General features: G+C 43.7%; 3 protein-coding genes across 3 annotated transcripts; all 3 read left to right on the plus strand.

Annotated features, from left to right (window-relative positions):
* The first annotated feature begins 1,165 nt into the window (after window positions 1–1,165).
* On the plus strand, window positions 1,166–11,837 carry samd1b (sterile alpha motif domain containing 1b). The gene is made up of 7 exons (XM_069666234.1): window positions 1,166–2,335; window positions 3,404–3,640; window positions 4,014–4,130; window positions 8,790–8,838; window positions 8,943–9,060; window positions 11,085–11,199; window positions 11,324–11,837. Exons 1-7 carry the CDS (start codon window positions 1,166–1,168, stop codon window positions 11,465–11,467), a joined length of 1,950 nt encoding a protein of 649 aa, XP_069522335.1. The 3' UTR covers window positions 11,468–11,837.
* A 2,455-nt stretch (window positions 11,838–14,292) lies between these two features.
* LOC138594398 (transitional endoplasmic reticulum ATPase) lies at window positions 14,293–23,625 on the plus strand. Its single transcript, XM_069665471.1, has 18 exons — window positions 14,293–14,625; window positions 14,907–15,018; window positions 15,099–15,271; window positions 15,373–15,515; window positions 17,093–17,223; window positions 18,046–18,177; window positions 18,270–18,372; window positions 18,548–18,681; window positions 18,770–18,905; window positions 19,004–19,116; window positions 20,672–20,836; window positions 20,985–21,107; window positions 21,208–21,420; window positions 21,561–21,739; window positions 21,847–21,976; window positions 22,457–22,615; window positions 22,919–23,070; window positions 23,175–23,625. Exons 1-18 carry the CDS (start codon window positions 14,603–14,605, stop codon window positions 23,278–23,280), a joined length of 2,427 nt encoding a protein of 808 aa, XP_069521572.1. The 5' UTR covers window positions 14,293–14,602; the 3' UTR covers window positions 23,281–23,625.
* A 694-nt stretch (window positions 23,626–24,319) lies between these two features.
* ndufb7 (NADH:ubiquinone oxidoreductase subunit B7) lies at window positions 24,320–27,382 on the plus strand. Its single transcript, XM_069666114.1, has 3 exons — window positions 24,320–24,576; window positions 26,438–26,606; window positions 27,216–27,382. Exons 1-3 carry the CDS (start codon window positions 24,465–24,467, stop codon window positions 27,301–27,303), a joined length of 369 nt encoding a protein of 122 aa, XP_069522215.1. The 5' UTR covers window positions 24,320–24,464; the 3' UTR covers window positions 27,304–27,382.
* Window positions 27,383–27,910: the final 528 nt, after the last annotated feature.

A 27,910-nucleotide genomic window follows, 5' to 3' on the forward strand; every position in this document is an offset into this window, starting at 1 on the left:
GTCCACGTCCTCCCCTATCTCACCTGCTTATTAGCAACTTTACTCTCTCTCACTGAGAGGTGAAACCACTGAAACATTTCATTGATCAATCTCAGATCTAAAAGGTGACGAGAGCCACAGGTGGATACTTGTAGTTCTCAGCTGGGTTATTACGGACTTTTATTGACGTCATCATACTTATGATTCAGACATTGATGTAAACCACTTGTTGAGACTTCACTCGCTGTATTTCTTCCATGTTTAATGTTGGCTAATATCATCATGGACAAAATGTTTGAAGTTATGATACAATATTATTCTGTGTCTCCTCGATGTTTTTGCAGTTATACAACTTCCTCTCGATGCAGGCACAATGCTGGTACATACTGTCGCACTTTTTAGGGAAATGAGACCCCAATGTAAACCATGTTAACCCCCGCCACACTGACACACACACACACACACACACACACACACACACACACACTGCAAAGGGAAGCGTCTAAGGTCACGGGAGAAGTGACAGAAAACACGAAGTGTAATATTTTGCAACATGAGTATCATTCCAATAAAGTTTTACTTGTAAAATTCTACTGAACTTGTGTGTCTGTGTGTGTTTCTTGTATCTGCTGCGTGTTAGAAGAAGACTGGATTGTACATGTTTCTGATGTCTCGGTGTCCCGGTGTTGTCGCCTGGAGGTCAGACATCCATCACAGCCGCCTGATGCGGAGTTGAGCCGTCATCCACCCATCTGTTGACCGCCCGGCTCAGTCTGATTCGCCAAAAAACAACAACACACACAACAGTAAAATAACTCAACCGTCTCCTCCGCGCGCTGTCTGGACTGTGCATCCTCTTTCTTTGTGTTATAGCAGACTGAACAAACTGCAGGTCGAGCAGGACGACACTGCGAACAAAGAACACGACTAGAGTGCGTTAAAAGGCAGCCGATTCCACCTTAAATGCCATTTGCGTCTGTGTAGGAGACCTAGTCGCCATCTTCGGTCCACCTTAAGCGCACAATGTGGCCAACGAATGCGAGCGTACCAGCCGGGCTTCCGTCCTCATTCTCCTGCCGAGGATCGCGCTCCGGCTTCCAGCTTTGACACAGGCAGCGTCACTTGTGAAACAACAGAGGGGGAAAGACGCACTCGGGCCAAACCCCATCACACCAGCAGGAGAAAGATGTCCGAGCCCAATAAGTACCGAGAGTGGATCCTGGAGACAATCGACTCTCTCCGCTCGAGGAAAGCTCGTCCGGATCTGGAGAGGATTTGTCGAATGGTTCGGAGACGTCACGGCTCGGACCCGGACCGAACCAGGACAGAACTGGAAAAACTGATTCAAGAGCAGACGGTGCTCAAAGTTAGCTACAAGGGCTCCATATCGTACCGAAACGCGGCGAAGGTGCAGAGAAAAAGCCGAAAGAAGAGTGAGTTTACGGGCGCTGGCGGCAGCAGCAGCAGCAGCGCGGAGGCAGCGAGGGAGCGGACCAAACACGACCCTCTGAACAACAACGGCGACAGTGCGCACAGCTTCACCGACCAGGAGGAGGGAGAGGAGGACCCGGAGCCCAGCCCAGAGCCCCACACTCAAACACCAGCCAGCAGCTCGGGGAAGAAGCTTAAGCCTGCCTCCAGCCCGAGTAGCGGAAACGGGTGCTTCAGTTGTGGCGCAACAACGGGCTGCGATGTCGGGAGCGGCTGTAAAGAGGAGAAAGCAAGTGCATCGAGAGACAAGGGATTAGGACAGCAGGGAGCGGGGGGCTGCCCGTCGCCCGGTCTCGGCCACGGAACAAGCGCACACGACGGCGGGGATGCCAGCGGGACAACACCGAGCAATACCGATGCAGCTGGCGGAGGAAAAGTCCCGGGTCCGTCCGGGGCTGACACCCAAAACAAAACTTGCTCTGGGGGCGTCAGCCTTCAACAACAGAGACCGAAGCAGACTGAGCCCCTCAAGCCCAAACTTCGAGTCGGAGGAGGGGGCACCAGAACAGCGGGGAACCACGCCAGCTCCGACCTCGGCGACAGATTGGTGGCTTCAGTTCGCAGCCTGTCCGAGAAGAGCCTCCGAGGGGGCTCCGCCGCCGCCACCAGAGGCCACATCAAGCCGCTCGGGCTGAAGGAGATTCTGGGCTATCTGAGCAGCCAGGAGCGGCTGTCGGAGGAGAAGCTGACCCGAGGCAAAGTCAAAGTGGTGATGGAGAGAGAGGTGGCGAGGGGCAGGCTGCGCAGGACCCGCTGCGGGAACATTACTCTTCCTCTGAGGGGGATGGTGCTGGAGGAGCCGAAGAATGCGTCCGCTGACAGACTTGTAAAGAGCGCACTGCAGGACAGACACTCCGTGAAAAAGGTGGGCACTGTTAACTTAATATTTCCAACACGTCCCGGTTGAACAGGGCGCGCGGAGCAGCGCTGGCTTTTGATGGCTCGCTGATAAATTAATGATCACTGGTTAAAACACACGCAAACACGCCACCGGGACTGCCGCGGCTTCCCTTTGCCAAATAATATTGTTTCGTGTTTAACCTCCATGTATTTAATGCAAAGTGTTTGATTTTATTTTGCAAATTCAGGAAGATTAATGTTGTTTTTCTTTTTGTTAGCGGGGGGAGACCGTGCCTGTGCGGCGTGTGTCCTCCGTCGCCTCGTTAAATGTGTGTGTGTGTGTGTGTGTGTGTGTGTGTGTGTGTGTGTGTGTGTGTGTAGCTCGGCTTCCTGCACAAAGGTGCGGGTTAACATACAGGAGCAGACACTCCGGAGCGGCTTCCCCGGCTCCCGAGATGAGCGCGCGCACCATAAAAAGAGCGTCTCTGCATGGCGCGAGCCCGAGCGGGTCCTGGTTTCGTCGCCGCATCACTGTTTTGGGGTCAGGAACGTTTTATTTCCCTCTCGGGAACTTTAGCAGTGCGCAGCGGAGCGCGGAGTGCCTGGGCCTGCGCGCAGAGGCGGTGTCTGTCTAAAAACTTGAGCGCTGGCGTGTCGCGCGGGCCGGCGGTGGACTCAAACAGCCGAGCATCATGTTTGGTTCATGCAGCCTTTATTACATTTTTTGAAGCGCGTTTCAAAGCCCGTACATTTGCCCCTTCCTTCCCCACGGTGTCCTCCACGTTTCGTGCCTCATTAAATCCTTTGTATGATTTCTGACAGCGCACTCTCCTCCCTCTCCTCCTCCTCCTCCTCCTGTGGGTGAACACTTCAGAAGGCTGTACAGTAGGCGGCTAACGATATTTCTGATTTCTGTGTTTCTGTCTTCAAGTAGGAGGTGCAGCCTCTCTTTTTTTCCCACTCTTAACGCCTCGAAGTAGCAGAGCATTTAGAAAAACCTTAAGCCCAAACCAGGTTCAAAGCCTGGCGAGAAGTCACATCAAACTCCGCTTTCTCCTTTAATTGAGCTTATTTTTAAACTTTATCTTCGCAGCCGCCGCCCCCCTCTCTGCAGGAGAATGAGCCGATGGAAACAGGCAGTGAAGAAGAGGAGAAGGAGGACAATGAGGAAGAGGAGGAGAAGGACGATCCCCGGAGTTCTGATGAGGAGGGTGGACTTTCCCCGGTAGCCATGACAACCGAACCAGAGCTGATTGAGAAAAGCACAGAAGAAGCTGAGGTCCAGTCATCAAAGCACGAGATCCTCCAGCAGCAGCACGGAGGCAAAGGTGTGCGCGTGAACACCTTACCTTCCTGTCCCACTGTCATGACTTCACACCTTTACACATTAACTTTTCTATTTTTTAGCATTTTAAAGTAAATAATTATAGAAAATATAATTTTCTATCAAAGGTTATTCATGCTAACATAGGCGTGCTATACAATAAAAACCTTTTGTGACTCTGTTTTCTTTGTATTACTGTACAATTAAAATAATTCTAAGAATCTATTCTCATCAATATACATCAATAAACCAAGTGCAACATGAATTTTCACTACTGCTAGAACTAGAGATAATAATAATCATCAATAACTAGTTTTTAATCGTATTTCTGTCTGCTTATCTTCTGGGTTCGGCTGCTGGCGTCTCAGGGGCGTCTGAGCTCGATTCCCCCAGCAGGACTTCATGTCCACCTGTTCAGGGATCGTCCCCGTCGCAATGTAACAGCGCTCTGGAGGAGAGAGATGTGATCCCTGATCAACAATATACGGACGCACAGGTAAGTGCAAATATATGCGTAAAGTTTTAATTCGAAACAAGTCGACGTGGCTCAAATATGATTTAAAGGACAAGGCTTAAAGCTCCTGTGAGGAACTGTTGGTTTGTGGTGATTTTGGCGCCCCCAGTGGACAAAGCCGTACCTCTTATCTCTTTGCTGATTTTGTCCTGTACGTGTTTAAGTGGTGCTTTTTAACTAAACATCTCATCCTGATGTCTTCAACAGTCATAAGTATCAGTCACTTAAAATTGTTGGAAAATGTAAACAAAGGCAGTGTGCAGTAAATGGCTTCTTCTGACACCTACCCCCCTCAGATATAAGTATTTATTATATTAATTATATATAATGAATGTATTATAATGCAATGCATTCAATCTAAATGTCACATCCCTCTCCTCTCACCTCCTGTCGTCATATATTTCACTTTTTCTATTAGAATAGCTTTTCAATACATCATTACATTTCAGTCAGGTCAAGTCCTTTGATTTATACAGGGGCAAATCATAACAGAGGTAATTTACGGGCACTTTTTGTAGCACATCTACACTTATTATATTATATATTTTTTTTACAAGGCCCTGCAAGTCCACCATTGGCAAGATTGGCGACAGTAGCAAGAAAGGTTTTCCTTTTAATACACAGAAACCTCAACCAGATCCAGGCTTCGGGTGGATGGCCAGATGGGTGGAGACTCCGAGACAGAAGGAGAGAGAGAGAGGACATACAGCAGTAAAAAAAAAAGTTCCACATGGAGATGTAGAGTCATAGCAGGGATAACTTAATTATGTCATTATAATAATTATATTTATAAGACGAGTAATAGTGATGGTAGCAGCAGGGGGATTGGTTGCTGGCAATGACAGATCCAGACTCTGCAGCTCCGGAGGCGGAGATACCTGCAGAACGTTTTAGGAGAGAGACGAGAAAGCAGAGGAGACAGCAGGCGTCAAATTATGCATTAAATGGTTAGAAATACATACAAATGGAGAGAGAGAGAGGAGGGGAGAGGAGCTCAGTGCATCATGGGAAAAATGCATTCTGGCTGGGCAGCGTTCTGGCAGGATAATAGAGAGCTACAGGAGACCTTTAAGACATGATGGTGGCTGACCATCGAGGGTAAGAAGAAGAAGGACCAGTTGGAGTCTTTAGAGACTTATTAGGGCAGCCTGGTAAAAAGGAATTGGAAAAGTTCACAGACTAGTTTTTCTGTGACTGGATGGGCCTGACTTTTGGAATGATGCGTAGGTAAGAAAAAAGGCTGTCCTTGAAGTTTGTTTTATGTGGGAGAGAAATGTAATTGTGCTAATGTACCAACATCTGATGAGATCAGCCACGCTCAGGTTGTTATAGCTGTATAAGCCCAGTAACGATGTCTTCAGATGATGTGTTGGCTCAAGTAGCAAGGCTGCTGATTTGTTGGTTTGGAAGCAGAAAGTTGCTGATCATCCAGATTTGTATGTCTTTGATGCATCCTTGTATTTTAGTTAACAGACAGGTATCAGGTGTCTTGATTGATGGATGTAATTGGATACCATCTGCATCAGAGTCTTTCCTAACAGTTCTGCCTTTTGGAAGTATTTTGTCCGGGTACAGAACCTAGTGGAACTCCATGACTAACTTTGGCATACATGGAGGACTCATCATTAAGTTATACAGACTGAGATTTATCTCATGAATATGATTCATACCAGCTCATCATGATACAGCCCTTGCCACTAAACTGCAGTTGCACATGTGTGTTAGCTATAACCAGGCAAGGGTAGGGTTCACTCTGTGGTGAGAGTGACAAACAGTCACAGTACGGGCTGCGGATGTTTGACCTGTGTTTCAGTGTGATCAGTCAAAACAGTTGTTGACATGCTGCTTTCTCATACTTACTGTCTGTCATACTCTACAGAGGAAACAATACGATGGTGGAATAAAGGGTTAATGGAGTGTGTGTGTATTCTGAACACTGATGGCTTGTTCATTGTGGACACACTGATGCATTTTACAGCTCTAGCTGCAGCGACAACAGCTGTGCGGCTGTGCATCAGTGGTGGAGTTGGTCGTCCACCAACAGGAAGGTTGGGGGTCCGATGCCTGACTGCTACAGTCACGTGTCGAAGTTTCCTTGGGCAGGACACTGAACCCCTAATGGCTCCAGAAGGCAGTCTGACTGGAGATTTGCACTGAGGCCATCAGTGTGTGAATGTGACATGTAGTGTAAAAGCAGCTTTGAGTGGTCAGAAGACTAGAAAGTGCTTTATAAGTACAGTCCATTTACCATTCACCAGTCCATTTAGTTATGAATCGATTATAGAGGTGTAAGTACATTAACTGAGCAGTGATGTTTAAGTACTGCCAAACAGACAGCGACACAAGATGAGTGGACAAAAATGTACCACTTTTTTTTTTTAAAGGGCTGAAATTGTGTTTATTTCCTGTAAGAGTTCATCCAGTTAGATGTTTTCCGAAGGAAGGCATCACATAACTCTCATTTTGTGCCATGTTTTTCCGCAGCTGAATGAATGTGAGCAGAATGCACCTGAATCTGGCTTTTCTGACAAAGAGGAAATAATTGTATTATTCAGTATGATTTGCTACGACAGCTTGCTCTGCGAACTTTGTATTTTGGCTATTTCCTTCTATTTTGGAGATGTCACAGTCAGAAAAGTACTGCTTTAGATGGTTTAGTATTTCCTTTGATTTGTGATCCATTAAAGGTCCTGGCTGCTTCAAAAGAAGCAGACTGAGTCAACGATGGCACATGAAAAGAAAAGGAAAAATTGCCTGGTATTTCGTGTGGTTTTTTTCAACAATGTTAAACTTTGTGTTTAATAATTTGAACCAAATACGCTTCTAACAAAAACTGCATATCCAATACTAAAAACACAAAATACTAAAGCACTAAAAATAACAATACAGTCAGAAACTCATTTTTTACAGTGTGAGATATTACTAAGTCATGCACTAGTTGGAAGATCAGTGGTTCGATTCCCGTCCACATGTCGAAGTGTCTTTGGGAAAACAGTGAACCTCATGTTGCTCTTGAAGCCTCTGTTATCAGTGTGAATGTGTGGTAGTCGTGTAAAGCGCTTTGTGTGTTCTGAAGACCAGATGAGTGATCAATAATTGCGGTTAATATACCATTTAACTTTGACAGATGTGAAAGTCATGTCACTTCACCTGTCAGTGATGGTTAAAATGATGTCTCTCTCATAAGTGTCCAAAATCTCTGCACACTGCTTACCACAGAAAGATTATTGATCCCTTTCAAACAAGAGGTTTAGAGTGTCTCTTACTTAAAGCTGCTGTGAGGACCTTTTGGTTTGTGCCCATTTTGGAGACCCCTGGAGACCTAACATGTCCTAACCGTTTGTCGATCTCGTCCTGTACATGCGTACGTTTTGTGATAAAAGAAATCTTATCCTGCTTTCTTTTAACTGTCAAATGTATCACTAACTAGCTGGGTTTACACGCACACTTTTTGTCATCGTGATTGAAATCATTCCGATTGAAGAATTTAGGTCAACGGCTCAAGATGGAGATCTATCATCTGTTCAGCGCAGTAGTTTCCGCTGTCGTGTTGCTGTCAGGCAAGCAACAGCGTGACATCGTATCAGCCGTATCTAGCCATCCAATATGAATTAAGAATATGCTCTCTGAGGTTGTCTCTGATCTTGGGAAAAGTACATCACCACGTATTTAAGTCGAGACGGAGGGCATGCGCAGAAGAACGAGTCAGGACGTGATCGGGTCACATCGTTTACATGCTACAAGTTTTCATTTGATCGGTTTGTGAAAAGGTTGAAACCACCCCTCTGAAACTTCAGTGGGTTTGGGCCTTTTTATTCTGATTGAGGTGTTTATATGGAGCACTTTTATTCATTTTGGACTTTTAAACTTACTATAACGGGAATATTAGGCTCCACACAAACCCAAGTATTGTGAATCTTTTCATTGAACGATGTAAACCTGGAGGCAGCAGTTTCAGGCATTAAAACAACTCCATAGATATTGTCGATCTTGTAGCGGATGGTCTTGTTTGCTTTAAGAGGCATCAGTGATATTTCAGTCTTTCATAACCAGTAAAAACTCCTCAGTGGATTTGAAATGACGAGGTGTTAGAATTTTCCAGCCGTTATTTGGGGAATATTGACAGCCGACTTCTATCAGCCCTGTGACCGACTGTCGATCAATCCAGGGTGTACCCCGCCTCTCGCCCACTTTATCAGTGCTACTGTGTGTCTTTTAACGTTAAATAACATAATTAACTGTACTCTGTTTACTTATTTCAAAGCGTTTTAGATCGATTTCAGCCTGAAGCATTTCACAGCACACTGAACACATGTAGTAAAAGTATGTAAGGGATGTATAAAGTTTGATTGACAGGAAAAAGAGAGGTGGATTGGGGGTGACTCATTAGCTCTGTCTCCCCCACCAGTCCACTTCCTAGCTTCCACATCCTCATTGGAAATCTCACAGCAGATGGTTGTTGAGATGTTGCTGTTTTGTCTTGATGCACCTTTATACTGACAGCCCCACAATCCTGGAGTTTAGCTGGAGGTCATATCATGTTTTTCTCTCAAACTCTCTCTAGTGAGTCCAGAGATAAACATCTTTTTCATGGTCGTTTATTTGGGTCTTAGTTTGACCCTCTCTCTTCTCTCCACACAGAAGCAGATGCAGAATGACAGAATGAACCACACCTCCTCCGGCTTTAACTGTGAGTCTGCTTTACAGATAATCTCAAGAAGTTTATTATGTTTGTGTCAGGTGTTTAATGATGATGACAGGTATTCAGACTGAGCTTCGTTTTTTCCTTCGTAGGCTTGGAGTCGAAGACAGAGGTCGGCGTGTCATCCTGCCTGCTCACACCCACCGCCTCCCCGAGAGACTCCGGCCTGTCTGAGGACCGGGGGATGAACGGAGGAGTAAACAGTGGAGGGTGAGTACAGCGGAGATACCAGAGAGAGTGAAGGCACCACACAGATTTAAGATATTTATTGACACTCCGATTATACAACTACAACTGGGTGAAATTCTTCAGCCAGGAGGCTCCATTTAAAAACAGGTGCGTATTAAATAGATATAGAATAGAATAAAATAAAATAAGGAAGCAGTACTAAAAATCAAATAAGAAAAAAGTACATTTAGAGCAAAAATTGTTTCTGTTTGTGCTGTCTGCTCCCTTCCTGTTTCTTTTATGCTCTACGTTACACAGCAAAGCAGCATTTGGGGCGCAGACGTGGCATTTAAGAGGCGCAATTCTCCCGATTACAAATCAGTGTATCATTAAATCTGTTATTTTAAGGGATGACTGTCAAGTTCTGAACACAAGATTGATATATCAACTTTAAATTGAATGTGTCAGCAAACGAGATGTTCCGAGGGGAATAATAGCAAATTTCTGGATAAATATTCCCTGATATTAGAGAGAGGGAGACAGAAAGGACGACAACACGCGTTTGAAAACTACATCCAGAATATAATTTGTCAGCGGGGTGTTGAGATGAGGAGGACATTGATATTGAGGCAAAAGCTCGACGGCCTCAATGAGTCAGGCGTCAGGCGCCCCGTGTCTTGACAATTCATGTTAAGGATCATATACAGGAACAACAATGTTCTTGCATAGCAGGGTAAGGCAATATATTGTTTTATTTTAAGCTAATGTTTCATTATGACTCCCTATAACATTCATAATCTAATATGTTTTAGCCCATTGCAGCAAAACTAAATGATCCCACTTTTTCATTTAGTTTGAAGCGCATCAGGATGTTTCTCACATATCGTGGGTGTTACACGGCTACACTAAACCTGATCACAAAACCATGCCAGCAACTCACTCATACCAAGTGCGACTGATATCGGCTAATGAGTCAAAGCCACCACCTCCATGTGTGGCGTCCGTTCTGACCCTGCCTCCTACCTACCTAAACCACACCTAGATAGAAGACCTCATCCACTACAGCTTATCATAACCGTGGGTTTGATCCATACATATATATCATATATTCATATTAGTTACAGTCTTACCTTGGAGTTTTTGTTGATCTTCAATGGATTAAGCTGCGAGTGAGGTCTTCCACAATTTATAATCCGTGTCCGACATCTCTCCTCTCGAGTTCTTGGCTTCTGAAAAGTTGTGAAAAACTATGACACCCCCCTCTAAACTTTGAGGATATCTGCTGTCAGTCTTGCAGATTCCATATGCACACCGTTTCTCCTTGTTCTGAAAGCTTGACAGGCCTCCCGCACCTAGTTACAGTTGCTAACGTAGGATTGGACGGTGGCTGTTCAATGGAGGGGCTTAGCGAAGGGTCAATTACATTATCATTCACTGTGAGTAGTTCGCCACCTGATGAATGTAGGTTTAGTTTTAGTTCTGTTTTGTTTGGTCTCCCTTGAGGGAAATATTTGGGTTGTTCGCAACTTAGTTCAACCTCCTGTCACTGTCTGTGTCTGTCTGCCGTTTGGTACTGAGCAGGTTGTGTACAGCGGGGTTTATAGAGCCTCTTTCAGACGCTATGAGAGACATCAGAGCCAGTACCAAAAATAAGAGATGAATACCCTTAAATAAAACCACGAATAGGAAAAACAACACAAAATGGCATTCGCTAAATTTAAGGATGTCTATTAGCTCTGTGGGTGGCACGGTGGTACAGTGGTTAGCTCTGTTGCCTCACTGCTAGAAGTACCTGGTTTGAATCCCGGTCCCGCCGGCAGAGATCGTTCTGTGTGGAGTTGGCATGTTCTCCCCATGCATGGGTTCGCTTCTGATACTCCTGATAATCGTTAGGTTCATTGGTGACTCTAAATTGCCTGTAGGTGTGAGTGTGAGGTTGTCTGTCTCAGTGTGTCAGCCCTGTGACTGACACACCAGTACAGGATGTCTCCCGCCTCTCATCCAATGACCGGCTCTAGCCCCCCACCCCTGTTACTGACAAAATGCCCACTTCCTCCTCTCTCCAGGTTTGTGAAGTCTGAAGGGGTCAGTGGGAGCCCGGTGGAGTGGACAGTGTCTGATGTTGTCAGTTACTTCACAGCAGCAGGTTTCCCTGAGCAGGCTGCTGCCTTCAGGACCCAGGTGAGCCTGTAATTCCTGTAAACAGCCACTAGAGGCCACCAGAGATAGATTAATGCCTGTACTTTACTCTTGATCAGTTGTAACCTACATCTACCCTCCCACATTGCTCTGCTCTCTTCAATAGGAAATCGATGGCAAGTCTCTTCTCCTCATGCAGCGTAACGATGTTTTGACTGGCCTGTCAATCAGACTCGGTCCCGCCCTCAAGATCTATGAGCGTCATGTAAAGGTCCTGCAGAAAACACACTTTGAGGATGACGACTGCTAACAACAAACACAGAGACCGCCAAGTCTGTATCGACATATAGCTTAATACTCTTATAACAATGTATGCATGATATACAATACAATACAATTTTTCATCTCATGTCAAACAACACACACACACAGACACACACACACACACACACACACACACACACACGCACACACACACTGCTTCTCTTCCTCCTGGCCTTCTATGACTGCTCTGGTCCTGAAACAACACATAGAAATGAGACTTTCCTGGACAACAAGGATTTTCTACCAAACAGAGCACAAATGTAGGAGGGAGAAAGAGGACAGAAGAAAAATATCATGCAAACTCTCTTTTTTTATTTACAATGATCAAGCACTTTGCAATTTCTCCATTAAACTGTGCAGGTTGACTTGCTTTTCAACTGTTATTTTGTGCTGATCTTCAGCACATTGTAAACAAGCTTGTTGTTATTCTGTGTGGAAGTTAATTTGAGGCTTTAAAGCAAGGCTTTCTCTGTTGTGGGTGTGTGTCTGTCATTGAACACACACTGTATGAGTGTGAAGGTCAGACGGAGCTTGTTGGATTGAAATGAAACAAATAAGAAATTGATCAGAAGCTGGCGTGTCAAAACAAAAGTACGGTGCAGGGTTGATGTGACCTTGCGCAAAATGATTATTGGTGAAAGCAATAACCTGATAATTTAACCCAGATGTTCGAGAGGTGGCTGAACACTGTTGGCCTGTAGCTCGGCAAGTGGTTTATTTTTTTTGTAGCTTCGTGTTTCAGAGGAAAATCGATGACATAATCTGATCTGGCCTCTTCTGATCTGACACCAAAGGCAGGTTGCACAAAGATAGACTTTGTGGCTCTAACTGGTGAGCCTTCACGAGGCCCTGTTTACACCTGGTATTAACATGTGGCCAAAGGGATCTGATCACAAGCGAACAGCCTTAAGTACAGGTGTGAATGCATACAACACACATTAACAACACATTAAGATCCGTTCACACAGGCCACATTTGGAGATGGACTGTGCTGGAACATACACGACTAATCAGGCCCTGTATTGATTTAATAATTATGATTATTTAATACTGATAAACTACAGAACTGTAGTACAAAGGGCGTTTTCATATCACGTCAACACTCCATACTCATTAGCGCACTCCCTCTCGCTCGTCCACATGAGCTCATTGTCTCTCTTCCGCAAGCCTGCATCGCATCTTTTGTTTTTTTAAAGTCTAAGAAGATGAATGAGGCTACATTTGTATTTGCATATAGAGCAAGGATGTGAGATCTGATCACACGTGACCACTGAAAACACGTGGAGATGTTACTGCCATGTGTGAACAGCTGTGTTTAGAGCTGTGATAGGATCACCCAGGTGTAAACAGGGCCATAGGTCAAATTACATACATTTCTAGATGCACGAAGCTGTCTTGTTCTTGCCTTTCTTAATTTAAAATTAGTGGTTTAATTTTTGTTTTATTGACAACATGGCTCACCGATTGACTGAATCAAACTTCTTGAGCCATGTTTCCTTCTCTTCTTGTCATGGGTGCCACTGGTCAGCAGGTGTCACTGACTGTTAACAAGTAAAACAAGACTCTTGGTTCAGAGTTAGTCCAGAGGTTGGTCATTTAAACTTGCAAAATAAAGACCGGCCTGACGCTACAGTTCAGTCTCTCCAACTAAGTGAGCTAAAACCACAGAACAATCAACTCTCAGCCACATGGAGTGAACATGTCAATATATTGAAAAGGAGTCCATTAATGCATCAGCCTTTATTTGTATAGTATTGAAAAGCAGTTATCTTATTGAAAGATGTTATCGCAGGGTAAAGCTGAGTCAATCAATCAACTACTCTCATACCACCAGCATTTTTTAACTGTTTGTACCGGTCAAACCTTAGAAACCAAAAGCTGTCAAACTATCGCTCATCTCACTCCCATCTTCACTGTAACGACTCCATCCCAGGTGTGACATCTCCTCTGTGCATGCTTTATTAAAATGACCCATATTTGTATGTTTATATTTCTGTTTCTGACATATATTTGTTTCATTTTGTGAAAGTTTTCAGTCCATCTCCACACTCTGATGTTCAACCTCCTCTACCTCTCACCCCTCGGTTTCTCTTTCACTTTCACTATCTTTCCAAATTCCCTGAACACATATCCAGTTAGTTGAAGATGTACGTATGTTCCTCTGTGTGTTGCCACTGTTAATATTCAGTTTGTTTCACTCTCATGAGTTAAATCTGTTGGAGAGGACGGCTGTATTTTAATCCAGACTCTCCCAGGGGGAACGTACATTGTGTCCAGGCCCTTGTTGATCGTCTCAAGTTATTTGTTAAAGGACAATTTTAGTAATAAAAGTTTCAATTAAAACACCACAGTGTGTCCGTGTGTGTGTGATAAGTATACACAGTGTTTGTGCTTGTTTATGTTTGTGCGCTGACTGCTTCTGTGTATGTATACCAGATATGCATATGGAGTGTGTGTGGTGAATCCCACAAGGGTGTAGAGCAGCTGGGTCTCAACAGCAGCTCCCTTCAGTCACAACGTCGAGTCAAAGGAGGAAAGGCCATGCTGCGTTTAAGAAAGAAATTATTCAGAATTGACCAGCTTTACTGTTCTTTTGGAAATAGGCTCTTAAAACATTTATTTAACCTTTAAATATTTACGAGGAAATGTTCTCCATGACTGTGCACTGCATTTGCTGGTTAGATCCAGGGAGAGGAAGGAATATCAGGCTATATCTGTCCTGGGACACTCTCCAAGGTAAGTGCTCGGGATCTGTGGGTGTGTGTGTCATAGTTTGTGTGTGTGCAAACGATGGGGTTACAAATAAGACAGGGAAGCAGAAGGGCATATTTATACCTCCGCTCACAGGCTGCAGCTCCCACAAACATGGTGGTTCAAGGCGACAGAGAAAAAAGAAGAGACTGAGAATCTCTGCTGGGAACTTCTGGCCTCCAGGACGACCAAAACCACAACGAGGCGGATCACAAGAGGCAGAAACGGAGGGAGAAATTTGGAACTGATCACAGCTGTAATAAGACCATATGAGACCAGAAACCTGAATATAAGAGAGAAATACTGCAGACGACAGTGAGGGAGCAGACGACACGGTGACAAACCTCGAACAAGACAAAGGAGAGCCGTCATGCCGAGTTCAGGAGGAGCTGAGTGAGTCAAACAGCTGCATGTTTACAGTATGTGTGTGCGTACTCATGCAGAACACTGTATAATTTTACTGATATGTTATAACTAACTAAAGCTTCTGATTTTGACCTTTTAAACAAAGTCTTGATAAGTTCATCAGATATTCTCCAAGTGTTTACAGACTCATATAGTTGCTACGTGCGGAGCCACACAGTCTAAATACAGCTCAGTGTCACATGAGGAAATTAGAGCTACAAGTTCAGCGCCTGCATGTGAGACAGTCATAACGTTTCTCTTGTTTGAAGCCCAAAGGGAGAAGATTTCTCCACTGCCATCCTGAAGCAGAAGCAAAGACCTAACAGACTCATTGTGGACGAAGCTCTCAATGAAGACAGCAGCATTGTCAGCCTGTCACAGGTCTGTGTGTGTGTGACCGTGAGGGCTTTAAATCCAGCTGTGTATGTATTTCTCCTAAAATGTGTGTGTGTATCTAACAGAGTAAGACAGAGGAGCTGCAGCTCTTCCGCGGGGACACGGTGGTGTTGAGAGGGAGGAAGCGCCGACAAACGGTATGTATCGTCCTGACCGAAAACACCTGCGGGGAAGGGCGGATCCGCATGAATCGTGTGACGCGCAACAACCTGCGCGTCCGGCTTGGTGATGTCATCAGGTAGATCTCACACCTCTGTCTTTGTGTAACTTAAGGTTTGAGAACAAGACATAAATCAGCAGGAAGAGTCCATTGATTGCTGTTGATGTGTTTTATTGCAGTATTCAGGCCTGCCCTGATATCAAGTACGGGAAGAAGATCCATGTCCTCCCTATAGACGACACCATTGAGGGCCTCACAGGAAACCTCTTCGATGTTTTCCTCAAGCCCTATTTTCTGGAAGCATACCGCCCGGTACATAAAGGTACTGCAACACCTCTGAGCTGATCATACCTCAGTAGAGCTCTAACCATAACATGATAGAGTGAAGCCCAATCACTAAAGATGCTCCTGCCAATCTCTTTGGGTACAGTTCTCAGCTGGTTTCGATCATTGATAAATTAAATCCCGTGTCAGAATAAGCAGACACATATTGGAAACAGCAAACTTTGAGTATGGTGTTCCCCAAGGCAGTATCCTAGGACCTTTTCAATTTACATACTCCCACTTTAATCCATAATCTGTCACCATGGCATGACTCTCCAAGTCTATACTGATGACACACAGCTGTCCAATCTAATTGACTGTGTGTCAGCCATAAATGAGTGGGAAAGTAAGAATTTTCTAAAGCTAAATAAAGATAATACAAAAATCCGAAATCCTCCTATAGCTGAAAAAATGTAAAGTTCTGATTCTGAGTTCTGTTCTTGACAAAAATGGGCCTCACAGACATGACCGCAAATAAGAAACCTTGCTGTCATTACGTGACAGGCCTATTTTTAATATAGCACAGGTGAGACACCTGTACCTCTGTCTTTACTATTCTGATGTTCTTTATACTGGCCTACCAAAAGTGGCCATTGCGAAACTACAGACAATTCAGGGGGCTGCTGTCTTGCTTTTCAGATGAATGAGAGATCATATAACTCCCGAATTAAGCATCAACCTCCACTTGCCTCCTTTTAAGACCAAAAAGTGTCTTTTTAGTATTGCCAATATTTAACAGGTTTGATATTGCTATTGTATAGAGAGTAACACTCATTTTAGCTCTTCCTCCCTAAATGTGTGTATGGACTCAAACTTGATTGTTGGTTGTTGAATTGAAAAGCACTATGAGCTGCATTCTTCACACAAAAAGTGCTATATAAGTAAAGTAAATTAAAGTACTAATCGAAGATCTCAGTTTCGTTCTCTTTGGCGGCACCTATGGTGATAAATGGTAATTGCGGGAGCACACTTCCCAGATATCCAGACAGTGTCACATGTGTGACGTCCACGGTTGGCTCCGGTCGTAACTCTTGATTTTCCTCGCTGACGGTCGCTTTCATTTTTGGACTGTTTGCCTTCATCTGAGCGTCGAATTTGTTTCTTTTTTTGTATTTTTGAAGTTGTATCTGTAGTCATCGATCTTTTCTTTGTTTGTTCAGCCATAGTAGATTACTGTTTACGAGCAGCACTTGCAGAGACCGGAAAAGCAGCCGCTTAGCTCCGCCTACCCTCTCTGGCAGACCAACCACTGCTGGCTGATGGAAAACACATCACTAACTGGGTGCCGCTTGTGACACCCAGTCTGCAATAGTGCCAATGCAAAGGCTTTCATCAATGAGCCATAGGCTCAATCACCATTGTGTTACCTCATTCGGCAATAGATAGAGACTTAACAGCCATTTATTTACATGAAAATCTTCCAGATTATCACTTTAATTAATTTGTTAATTCATTGTATCATATTTAGACTATATTTGCTTGTTAGTTTTAAATATAGAACATACCATTACCTCCACAGCATCTAGTTCACATTGACAAGTTCCTGTTTGATGAAACTTTTTTTTGTGTTGCCAGATGACATCTTCTTGGTGAGGGGGAGCATGCGGGCCATAGAGTTCAAGGTGGTGGAGACCGATCCCAGCCCGCACTGCATCGTTGCCCCGGACACGGTCATCTACTGTGAAGGAGAGCCAATCAAAAGAGAGGTCTGTGAGAAGTTTATGATCCCAGAGTCCCAGCTCTGTACTATAATACTAATTTATTAAATGCACAATTTTGGCTGTTAATGTGGAGGCAGTTACTGTAGTGTTTGTGCTCAAAGAGTCAGGTTGCAACTGTACATGAAAAGCATGTATTACTTTGTTGTTAATCTTTTAAACTGTTGCATTAACCAAAGCATTATTATCTACTACATGTATTAATCTGTACTCCTGTCTCATCAAGAAGACATTGTGATGCAGAACAAAATGCATGTTTCTGTATGCATGCTGCGCTTCTTAAACAGTCTTTATTTTTCACTTCTTATAGAGTAAAAGTTCTCAATATAGAGTAAGTTTGTCAACAGACTTGAAGCCGTCATGTATTTGGTGTAATTTAAGTCATTTCATGTTACCTCATTGACATCAGGAACCACATACATGTCTTTAAAGCTGTCTTTTTGGCGTCCCCCGTGCACAAAGCCGTTCTTTTTATGTCTTTGCTGATTTTGTCCTGCACATGCTGAAGTGGTGGTTTCTCATGCTGCTTTCTTGAACAGTCATGTATCACTCACTTTAAATTTCTGCCCTGGAAAATGCTAACAAAGGTGCAGTTAAACGCTTCATCTGACTCCCCGGCAGCATTTTCAGACATTAAAAATAACTATATAGGAATAATCAATCTTGTCGCTGATGGTCTGGTTTGCTTCTGAAGGTCATACATAAACATCGGAATTAATTTCAGTCTGTTTCATAACCAGCGAAAAACTCCTCACAGGAGCTTTAAATAAACTCTACCAGAACTGAGTCTTTCATACTCCCCTGTTACAGGACGAGGAGGAGAACCTCAATGACATCGGCTACGACGACATCGGAGGCTGTCGGAAGCAGCTGGCGCAGATCAAAGAGATGGTGGAGCTTCCTCTCAGACACCCCGGTCTCTTCAAGGCTATAGGAGTCAAGGTGTCATGCATACACACACAAACACAGACTCCTGACTTGGATTCAAACATGAGGCATGACTCAGCTTGTTCCTGTCCTCCTCTCTCTCTCAGCCCCCCAGAGGTATCCTGCTGTACGGCCCTGCAGGCACGGGGAAGACCCTGGTGGCGCGGGCTGTAGCCAACGAAACTGGTGCCTTCTTCTTCCTCATCAATGGTAAGACTGTTTTTTTTTTGCACACTGGCGTGCAGAGGAAGTAATGAGCCATTACAAATCAAATGTAAAACACAGTTAGTAGAACCTGATTGAAAACTTTTATTTACTCACTGACTTTCTTATGTACAGATGTGTGTAGGAGGCAATGTGTTGAAGTTGCTCATTTCTTGTGAAGGTCCTGAGATCATGAGTAAGCTGGCGGGAGAGTCAGAGAGCAACCTCAGGAAGGCGTTTGAGGAGGCAGAGAAAAACGCTCCATCCATCATCTTTATTGATGAGCTGGATGCCATCGCTCCCAAGAGAGAGAAGGTAACCAACAAAAACAAGTGCAAAATGTCTGCTTCTTCTATATAAGGTCAATGTAACTTTGCGTGTGTGTGTGTGTGTGTGTGTGTAGACCCACGGTGAGGTGGAAAGGCGTATAGTCTCCCAGCTCCTGACCCTGATGGATGGCCTGAAGCAAAGAGCCCATGTTGTTGTCATGGCAGCTACAAACCGGCCAAACAGTGTGGACTCTGCTCTGAGACGCTTTGGTCAGGACAGCTACACACACACACTATCTAGCACACACACACACACACACACACACACTATCACACACATTTACTAATATGGTGATGTCTCTCTCCAGGCAGGTTTGACCGGGAGATTGACATAGGAATCCCGGATTCGACGGGCAGACTGGAGATCCTGCAGATTCACACCAAAAACATGAAGCTGTCTGGCGACGTCGACCTAGAGAGGGTGAGAAAGTGCAGCAGCAGTGAGGGCCCAACAAAAACTAAGAGTCATTTTTTAATTCACTGCTAATTAAACTGAAACAAATAATTAATCAGCAACTATTTTGACAATCAACTTTTTAATCCATTTTTCAAACATAAAATGTCAAAAAAAATGACGTAGTACCAGCTTTACATACTGACAGTTCTCTGCTTCTCTTTGTCTTTTGTGAAAGTAAATTAACCAACTTTAGGTTTTAGATTATTGATTTTGCACTATTTTCCCCCTTTAATTCACCACATTCAGTTTCGAATAGAAATGGCCCAATGAGGTGGCTGTGAGAATAAAATCTCATAAGTGAGAATATTGCCCTTGATATCAATATTTGAAATTGTAAGTAGAACAGGATTCAATTATTTAGCAGGAGATCACCCCAAATCTCTGTTAATGTTAGAGGTACGTTCTGGTGATCTGATCACATTCACCTTCAAGCACACAATTTATGCATTATCAGATTCAATTAAGTTCAATTTAACCCCCTCTAATGCATGTGCATTACTGTTTTTACTGTGAGTTAAAGCCCCTGTGAGGACTTTTTTGGTGGTTATGAAACAGACTGAAATTAATACTGATGTATCTTTATGACCCACAAAAGAAAGCAAAACCAACAGTGACAAGATTTATTATTTCTATATAGACATTTTTAATGTCTAAAACTGCTGCTGAGGGGAAGGTGTCAGACGAGGAGATTAACAGCACGTGTGCAAAACAGCCTTTGTTTACATTTTCCACAGCAAAGATTCTCGATGACTGATATGTTTAACTGTATAAAAAGTAGGATTTTTCCTTGCATTTTGTCAACAACACATTCAAACTGAGCCCCTCCTCCTGGGCTCTTCGTCACCAGAAGCTCACTCTCACTCTCTCGTGCGAGAACACGCCCACCGACAGCATCACGGTTACCTTTGCGCTAGCATGCTAACCGCCGGTCAGCTTGTCCTACCCGGCTTGAGGCACCTACCTGTCCAACAGAAAGAAGGCCAACTCTTTCACCATGTTCGCCGGCCTGAATGAGGCCCAGTTGCTAATTTGAAGCACTCCCACACTCACCTATACGCTGTGATTGGCTCAGGGAACCACAACAGCGCCCCTCCTGAAAATGTCCCGTGCAAAGCAAAACAACAGAATAGATGCAGAGGGAAGGGTCTCACAAGGGTCTGCACACACACTCACCAACACACGTGTATCGAGGCCCATAAGCGATGATTTATATTATATTATATTTGTAAAAGTATATATTTTATTTTTCTAGGAAAATCCTACTTATTATACCTTTAAAGGTTAACAGAAAGCAGGATGAGATGTTTCACCAGAACACATCACTTACACATATACAGGACAAGATCTGTAAAGAGGTCATTGGTACTTTTTTGTCCACAGGGGGCGCCAATATCAACACAAAGTCTATTTAAGAGTTGTTCAGAAAAGCTACAAACTAAATTGCTTCATCCCAATCTTGACATGCAGGTGTGTTGTTTGATAAATGAACATTTTGATCTGGATATTTAATTCATCTCAGATCGCTACAGAGACGCACGGTCATGTGGGCGCAGACTTGGCTGCTCTGTGCTCAGAAGCCGCTCTGCAGGCCATCCGCAAGAAGCTGACCCTCATAGACCTGGAGGACGAATCCATCGACGCTGACCTGCTAGACTCTCTGGCTGTCACCATGGATGACTTCCAGGTACAAACACATACAGAATCGCTTTGTTCTTCCAGGCATGTGTGCAGTAGTCCCTCAAAGGACACTGGTAAATCTTTGCATGTGTAACCCTGTGATAAAAGCTAGACATAAATATATGACACCATCACACCATCATGTCCTCCCTCAGTGGGCGCTGAGTCAGAGCAACCCCTCAGCTCTGAGAGAGACGGTGGCAGAGGTGCCTCAGGTGAATTGGGAGGACATCGGAGGCCTGGACGAGGTCAAGAGAGAACTGCAAGAGCTGGTCCAGGTGAGAGAAACACACACACACACACACCAACAGACTCTGCTCTTATCCACAAACACACATCCCATCCACAATCCATCTATCTCCGTCTCACTCTCCTCAGTACCCTGTCGAGTATCCAGACAAGTTCCTGAAGTTCGGCATGACTCCGTCTCGGGGTGTGCTGTTCTACGGCCCTCCAGGCTGCGGGAAAACCCTGCTGGCTAAGGCCATCGCTAACGAGTGCCAAGCAAACTTTGTCTCCATCAAAGGACCTGAGATGCTCACCATGTGGTTCGGAGAGTCAGAGGCCAACGTCAGAGACGTGTTTGATAAGGTGAGAGAAGAGAAAGGTAGGAAATATTTATAATAATTGGGATTTTAAGTCAAAGCTGTATGCAGATCGGATTCATTGCTCAAATCTGTATCTCCTTTGTTTCACACTGAAACCTAAACGACCTCCTTCTCTGCCTTCAGGCCCGACAAGCTGCACCCTGCATTCTGTTTTTCGATGAGTTAGACTCCATCGCCAAATCCAGGGGAGGCGGAGCCGGGGATGCAGGTGGAGCAGCGGACAGAGTCATCAACCAGATCCTCACAGAGATGGACGGCATGTCGGACAAAAAGAATGTTTTCATCATTGGTGCCACGAACAGGTGCACATGAAGGGATTCACAGTATAGCGGAACATTTAAGGGAATTTGAGTGAAGAAATCCTGGCTTTTCTCTTTGTTCATCTCACTGTCTTCTTTTCTCACATCAGACCAGACATCATCGATGCTGCCATCCTGAGGCCGGGCCGTTTAGACCAGCTCATCTACATCCCGCTCCCAGACAAACCATCGCGCATGGCCGTCCTACACGCCAACCTACGGAAGTCTCCTGTGGCACGAGTCAGTGATACTCACATGTGGAGATCTATTCTTTTAATAGTGACTACCTTATGTACACTAGAGAGAGAACAGAAGATCAAACGTCTGCCTGTCCCTTTGTACTGCAGTAAAATGCATCATAACAACTTATTGAGTTTTTTTGTGATTGAAATTATTGTTGCAGGAAGCTGCTGAGGGAATACTTTATGTTCGAATTTATCAAACTATAACACAAACTGATGAGTGCTTTAAACTTTAGAATCATATTTTATTAGACTATTACATATTTTCCATAAAAACCTTATGCTGCTGAAGAAAAGGTTGGTACATTCAGCAGAAATGTGTGCAGGAGTAAAAAAGTGCCTTAAAAGGGTAAAATATGTGGTTACTAATGTAACCCCAGCTCTCTGAGAATGATCCTTACCACATAAAGTTAATCTCTAGATTAAATACTATCACAACACACATTTATTTTGGTCGTCCTTTCTCTTCTTCCTGTAGGATGTGGACCTGGATTACCTCTCTGGCATCACAGACGGTTTCTCCGGAGCGGACCTGACAGAGATCTGCCAGCGGGCCTGTAAGCTGGCCATCCGTGAGGCCATCGAGGCCGAGATCATGGCTGAGCGTCAGAGGCAGAACAGACCAGGCATCCCCATGGTCAGACTGCTAATGCTGCTACACTGCATACATTTATATTTACTCTATACTGTATGTAAAAGGATGTTGATCATTTAGTCCCTGGCTTTTTCACACATGCTCCACTCCTCAAAGCAGTACCCGGCTGTGCGTGCTCGGTACAGACAGAGACAGTGGAAGAGAAAGAAGTTCCCTAAAGGGCGGCTGTGTGTTTTGTAACTTTCAGCCTTTGGACTGGGAACACACACACACACGCACACACTTACAAACAGACAGTGTATTGTATCCACATTAAGTTCTAATGATTTCCTTCTCTGTCTGCAGGACGAGGATTTTGATCCAGTCCCAGAGATCAGGAAGGACCACTTTGAAGAGGCAATGCGATTCGCTCGTCGCTCAGTCAGCGACAACGACATCCGAAAATACGAAATGTTTGCTCAAACTCTGCAGCAGAGCCGAGGTTTTGGAAACTTCAGGTACACATATACGAGTACAACACATGTGTCACTACAGAAAATCTAGTTTTGATCTCTTGAAGACACATTCAAGGCTCATTCTTTGTTTCTTTCTCTCCACCTAGGTTCCCTTCTGCTACTGGCAATCGGTCTGGAAATCAGGGGTCCGGGTCTGGGTCTGGGGGGCATGGGCTGTACAGAGAGGAAGGAGAGGATGATCTCTACCAGTGACAAAATATCATCTAGCATCAGCTGCACAATGTTTTCCTCTTCTACTTTCGTCCTTGAAGAAATAAAAACAAAAGAATAATGGGAGTGGAAATGGCGCAAAGGGGAAACACTGTGACATAATATTTTTTTTCCTTTTCAAGACACTTTATAATAGCTATCTAACATTGATCAAACAAATAAATTAATCATTAAACATCTTGATAAATTATGTTATGATATTGTTTCAGTTTCAGTGTAAAAGTCATTACGCTCGCAAGACATCAGGATTAAGATAAAAAAAATTATATCACATCAATGCTTTGAGTTTCACACTGTAATCTATTTGCACTATTAAAATGATGTAAGTTGCGTGTATGTGTGAGTTTAAAATAAATTTTAATTTGATAAATAAATGTATTTGTATGCCTCTGTTATCAATGGAACAAGTTTATTTTGGAATGCTGAATGCAATGTTTTTGTACAACTATCAATCAAGGCAGGTCAAAAGGTCTGCCAGGAGATGTGCCTATTTGCATGAATACAAATGTAATGCATCATGCACTCACAACTACAGCTACATTTTACATATGCCACTCTGCCAGAAAGAGCTTTAAGATTGATCCACATAAAAGGGTTGGTTTGCACAAATCATGTAAGAATATATAGCTCAAATAGGGAAAAACTATTTGCTATTTTTGAGGAATGTAAACAGAATGCATGTTTTTTTTCCAAAATGCCCACTGTTCCTTTCGTTATTTTATTGTCAACAACTTCCCATTTATTAACCGACTTACTTACAACTTACTGATGTCCTCTGGGCAGCTGAGCCTTTGTGGCCGTACTGCAGTAGTACAGCTTTGCCAATATTGAAAACGCTAAGCTATTGAAAGCTAAACTACTACTACTACTTTTATGATTTACAACATTTCATATTTAATGAATTTGTAGTTTTGCCTTTATAAGTTAACACGAAGTTCCTGGACACAACAGCAATCTGCCAGCGGAACCTTTTTTGGGTACGAGGGAAGGTGTTTCCCTGAGGTACCGCCCGCCTGTTTATTTCCGGTGAGAGGCGGAAGTGGATGCAGGGGGCTTGTGGAGGTGACCGAATGGTGGATAGCAGAAACATTTTGGAAATAATACATTAGCACAGGGCAAACGGAATACAATACTTTTAACATTAGTTTGTAAACAGCGTCGGTGCCATGGGAGCTCACCTGGTCAGACGGTATGTCACCGAGACAGACACCGAGCCGGACGCCGCGAGGAAATATGAGTTCGACCCCGAGTTTGGCTTTGACGAAAGGAAAGAGAGAGGTTTGTCAGCAGATACCAGCTCAGTGAAAATACTAAATGCATCCTATGTTGACTCTTTAATCGCCTGTATTAAAATGGACCTCTTTATGAACTATGTTAGATTAGCTTGTCTGGCGTAAGCTGAGCTAGCTTCCAGCTAATGGCAGTGATATTACGCTGCTAGCTCACCAGCTAACTGGTGTTTAAGGAGTGTGTGTTAGTGTGAATGATATAGTGCGGTTTGCCCATTCTCTGTGAACAACAGCTCATTTTAACCAGGGTCTCCAACCTCTTTGAATCCATCCAAATCCGTCGACATTATGAAGTAACTGGCTACTTTAAGACGTATTAATGCATTTTCTGTATCTTGTCAACAGTTTTGCTGTTGACAGGATGATAAGGGATGAGTTAATTATTAAAGTCATAATACAATACTGAACGATGGCCGCTGACTTTCTCCATTGTTTTTACAGTTGTGCACAATTGCTAAGACACATTTCTTGAAACTTTCACCCATTTTCTCGAAACTTTAAACAGAAAACACTCACAAAACCCCTGACTCTTCTAGCAAAATGAAACAATGCTCTCAGATCATACACACAGTGAGTCAATATATAAACACTATAGAGCATTCGTTAGACAATAAACTGTGAACACAGCGTCCAGGGCATGTAGTTACAGAAAAAGAGTTTATTGTAGGCCTATAGTAAATGCATTTTGCAAAAAAAAAGGAATCACAATCATATTCAGCACTTGCATATGGTAAAAAAAAAAATACAGTAAGCCAGGAGGAAACTCTAAATGAAAAGCATATTAGAGTACACTCAAAAAATATGCATCCTGTCTTTGTGCTGCTTCCCTCATTGTCATCCCATGAAGAAGAACGTGGTCTTTGATAGTTGCTCGAATGTCATCTGAAATGACTGTTCTTGATCTAACTCTTCCTTGTCCTCCTCCTCGTCCACCACCTGTTAGATGAAATCTACCCCCTCTGCCTCTCAGATTGATCCCATTGTTGGTATCAACATTCAGCACACTCTGAACTGGCTTATATATATTCTGCTTAGTTGGTTTGATCACGTCATTTGAAACCAGTGTGAAAAATTTTGAGTTGTGTGTAAACCATGACAGATGTGTCGGGGTTGGACTTTTGCCGCCAATGTTAACCATTTTGCAACACATGCACATCACAGTGCAGAATGTGTTTTAGTGAGTGAGAATGAGTTTTGCCAAAAGAGTGGTTGATTTGACAAATGGGTTTAGGCCACTGAGTGTCTGGTTCAGAGAGTGGGGTTTAGTGTTTCAGCAATTGTGAAAAACAATTAATATCTAGGGTGAAAATGGCTAATAAACTCAATAAATGCATACACTGCCTAGCACTACCAGAGGAGCCTGTTTGATCCAGCCAGAGCATCATATTGATCTGTAAGGTGCATTTAAGTAGTAAATTGATTCCTTGTGCAGATTCAGATACGTGCATAGAAAGAGTAGAAGTCCACTTAATGGTACAGTACTTAATGTTCATTGAAGGCTCATTTTTATTGAGCAGTTTAAATCAATCAATCAATCTGATTCACATATGTTCTGAAATAAATCCACCTTGAAAATTATACATTGAAGAGCATTTGAGTCAGCTAGTAAAGGCTTTTCTAAAATGCACTGCCACGTGAAAAACAGCCTTTTATAATACCTACAATAGAAGAGTTAGACTGTCGTTAACAATTGTGTATTAGTATGTTAATAAAGAATACACAAAAGTCAATTCTTGTAAGGACCTGCACAACATTGTTTTCTTCGGGTCCCTAAGACTCCCATAGCCGTCCATATAGTCACATCAGGTCCGTGTACATTTAACGCTGACCTGTTTGTATCTCTTTGCCAGAGATGGTAGCCACTCAGGAGCAGATGAACTTGGCCCAGCTGCCTGTGGAGCAAAGGGACTACTGTGCTCAGTACCTCCTGAAATTAATGAAGTGCAAGAGGGACAACTGGCCCAACTTCCTGGCCTGCAAGCACGAGAGACACGACTGGGACTACTGCGAACACCAGGAGTAAGTGTTAGAGTAGAGCTTAAGTGAAGATATTTGAGAGGTTGGGTTTAGACCAGGGGCCTCCATCCCTGCTCCTGGAGAGCTACCTTCCTGCATGTTTTAGGTTTCTCCATACTCTCAACACGCCTGATTTGAATGATCTGCTCGTTGTCAACCAACGGAAGCATCTCAGGGGATTGATAATGAGCAAAATATTCCAATCAGGTGTGTTGGAGTACGGAGAAACCTAAACCATGCAGGAAGGTAGCGTTTCAGGAGCAGGGTTGGAGACCCCTGCTTTAGTCAGTCTTCAGTAGGAATGTTTTCCCTTGACAGTGGCCCTTTCGGCAGACCATTTCATAGTTTCACTGTATGTAAGGACAAAAAGTAAAACTGCTGGTCGGCCAGCAACATTCTCAGGCTGTCAGATGTGTGACCAAATCTATTTTCAATTCTTTACAATAAAAATAAAGTTGAAATGAAACGTTCTAACCACATTGTCACTGAAGTGAGTGTTTTGGAGCTTTTACTTTTTTGTTAAATGTTTTAACAACTTGTAAACGCACTTTTCTTTTCAAGAAAGTGTGAAAACATTTAACATTTACTGTCCCTGTGTGTTTCCGTCTCCAGCTATGTGATGCGTATGAAGGAGTACGAGAGAGAGAGGAGGCTCCAGCTGAGGAAGAAGAGAATCGAGGCTCAGGCTGAAGCTGCATGATCAGTACATCCTCCGATACTTTGTCTTCTCTGTATATATGTGCTGCCGTTCACAATAAACAATATTGTTTAAGCTCTAAGACCCTCAAGCCTTCCTAATGACACATGCAGCAATACTCTGAATGACACGACCAAAAACACCAGTGTGTTCTTCTGTGAACCCAGAGACACAATTTTGATATTCATTAGCCCTTTTTACGCTGTGGTTCTGCCTCATTGCCGTAACGAAGCTCTGCCATCATGCAGCCTTTGCCATTTTACATTGGACCAAGCAACGCCGGCGTAAAGCCGCCCCAGTGTGTGTTTTTACAGAGCGTTCTGACATTGCGGAGACGCGAACAAACACTGCATGCTTCAAATACGGTCACACGACGCTGGTTGTCAACTTGATAAGTCAACCCAGGGTTTCTACAAACGGGTTCGCACTAAAGGGGCGTTGTTTGGAGAAAATGACCAATCTAAACACGGGAAAGTCTGCTGTCAGCTGGTAGGTCTTATGATGATTTTAGAAAGATATTAAGAAATGAATCCAGACTAAAATCCACTCAGCTGCAGCTGCTGAATGCAGAACGGACAAATATGTACAAATATAATATCACTGCTCCATC

This window comes from Semicossyphus pulcher, unplaced genomic scaffold (genome assembly GCF_022749685.1).
Source record: "Semicossyphus pulcher isolate SPU_LCO1_2020_fin unplaced genomic scaffold, fSemPul1.0.p SCAF_17, whole genome shotgun sequence".
Lineage (NCBI taxonomy): Eukaryota > Metazoa > Chordata > Actinopteri > Labriformes > Labridae > Semicossyphus > Semicossyphus pulcher.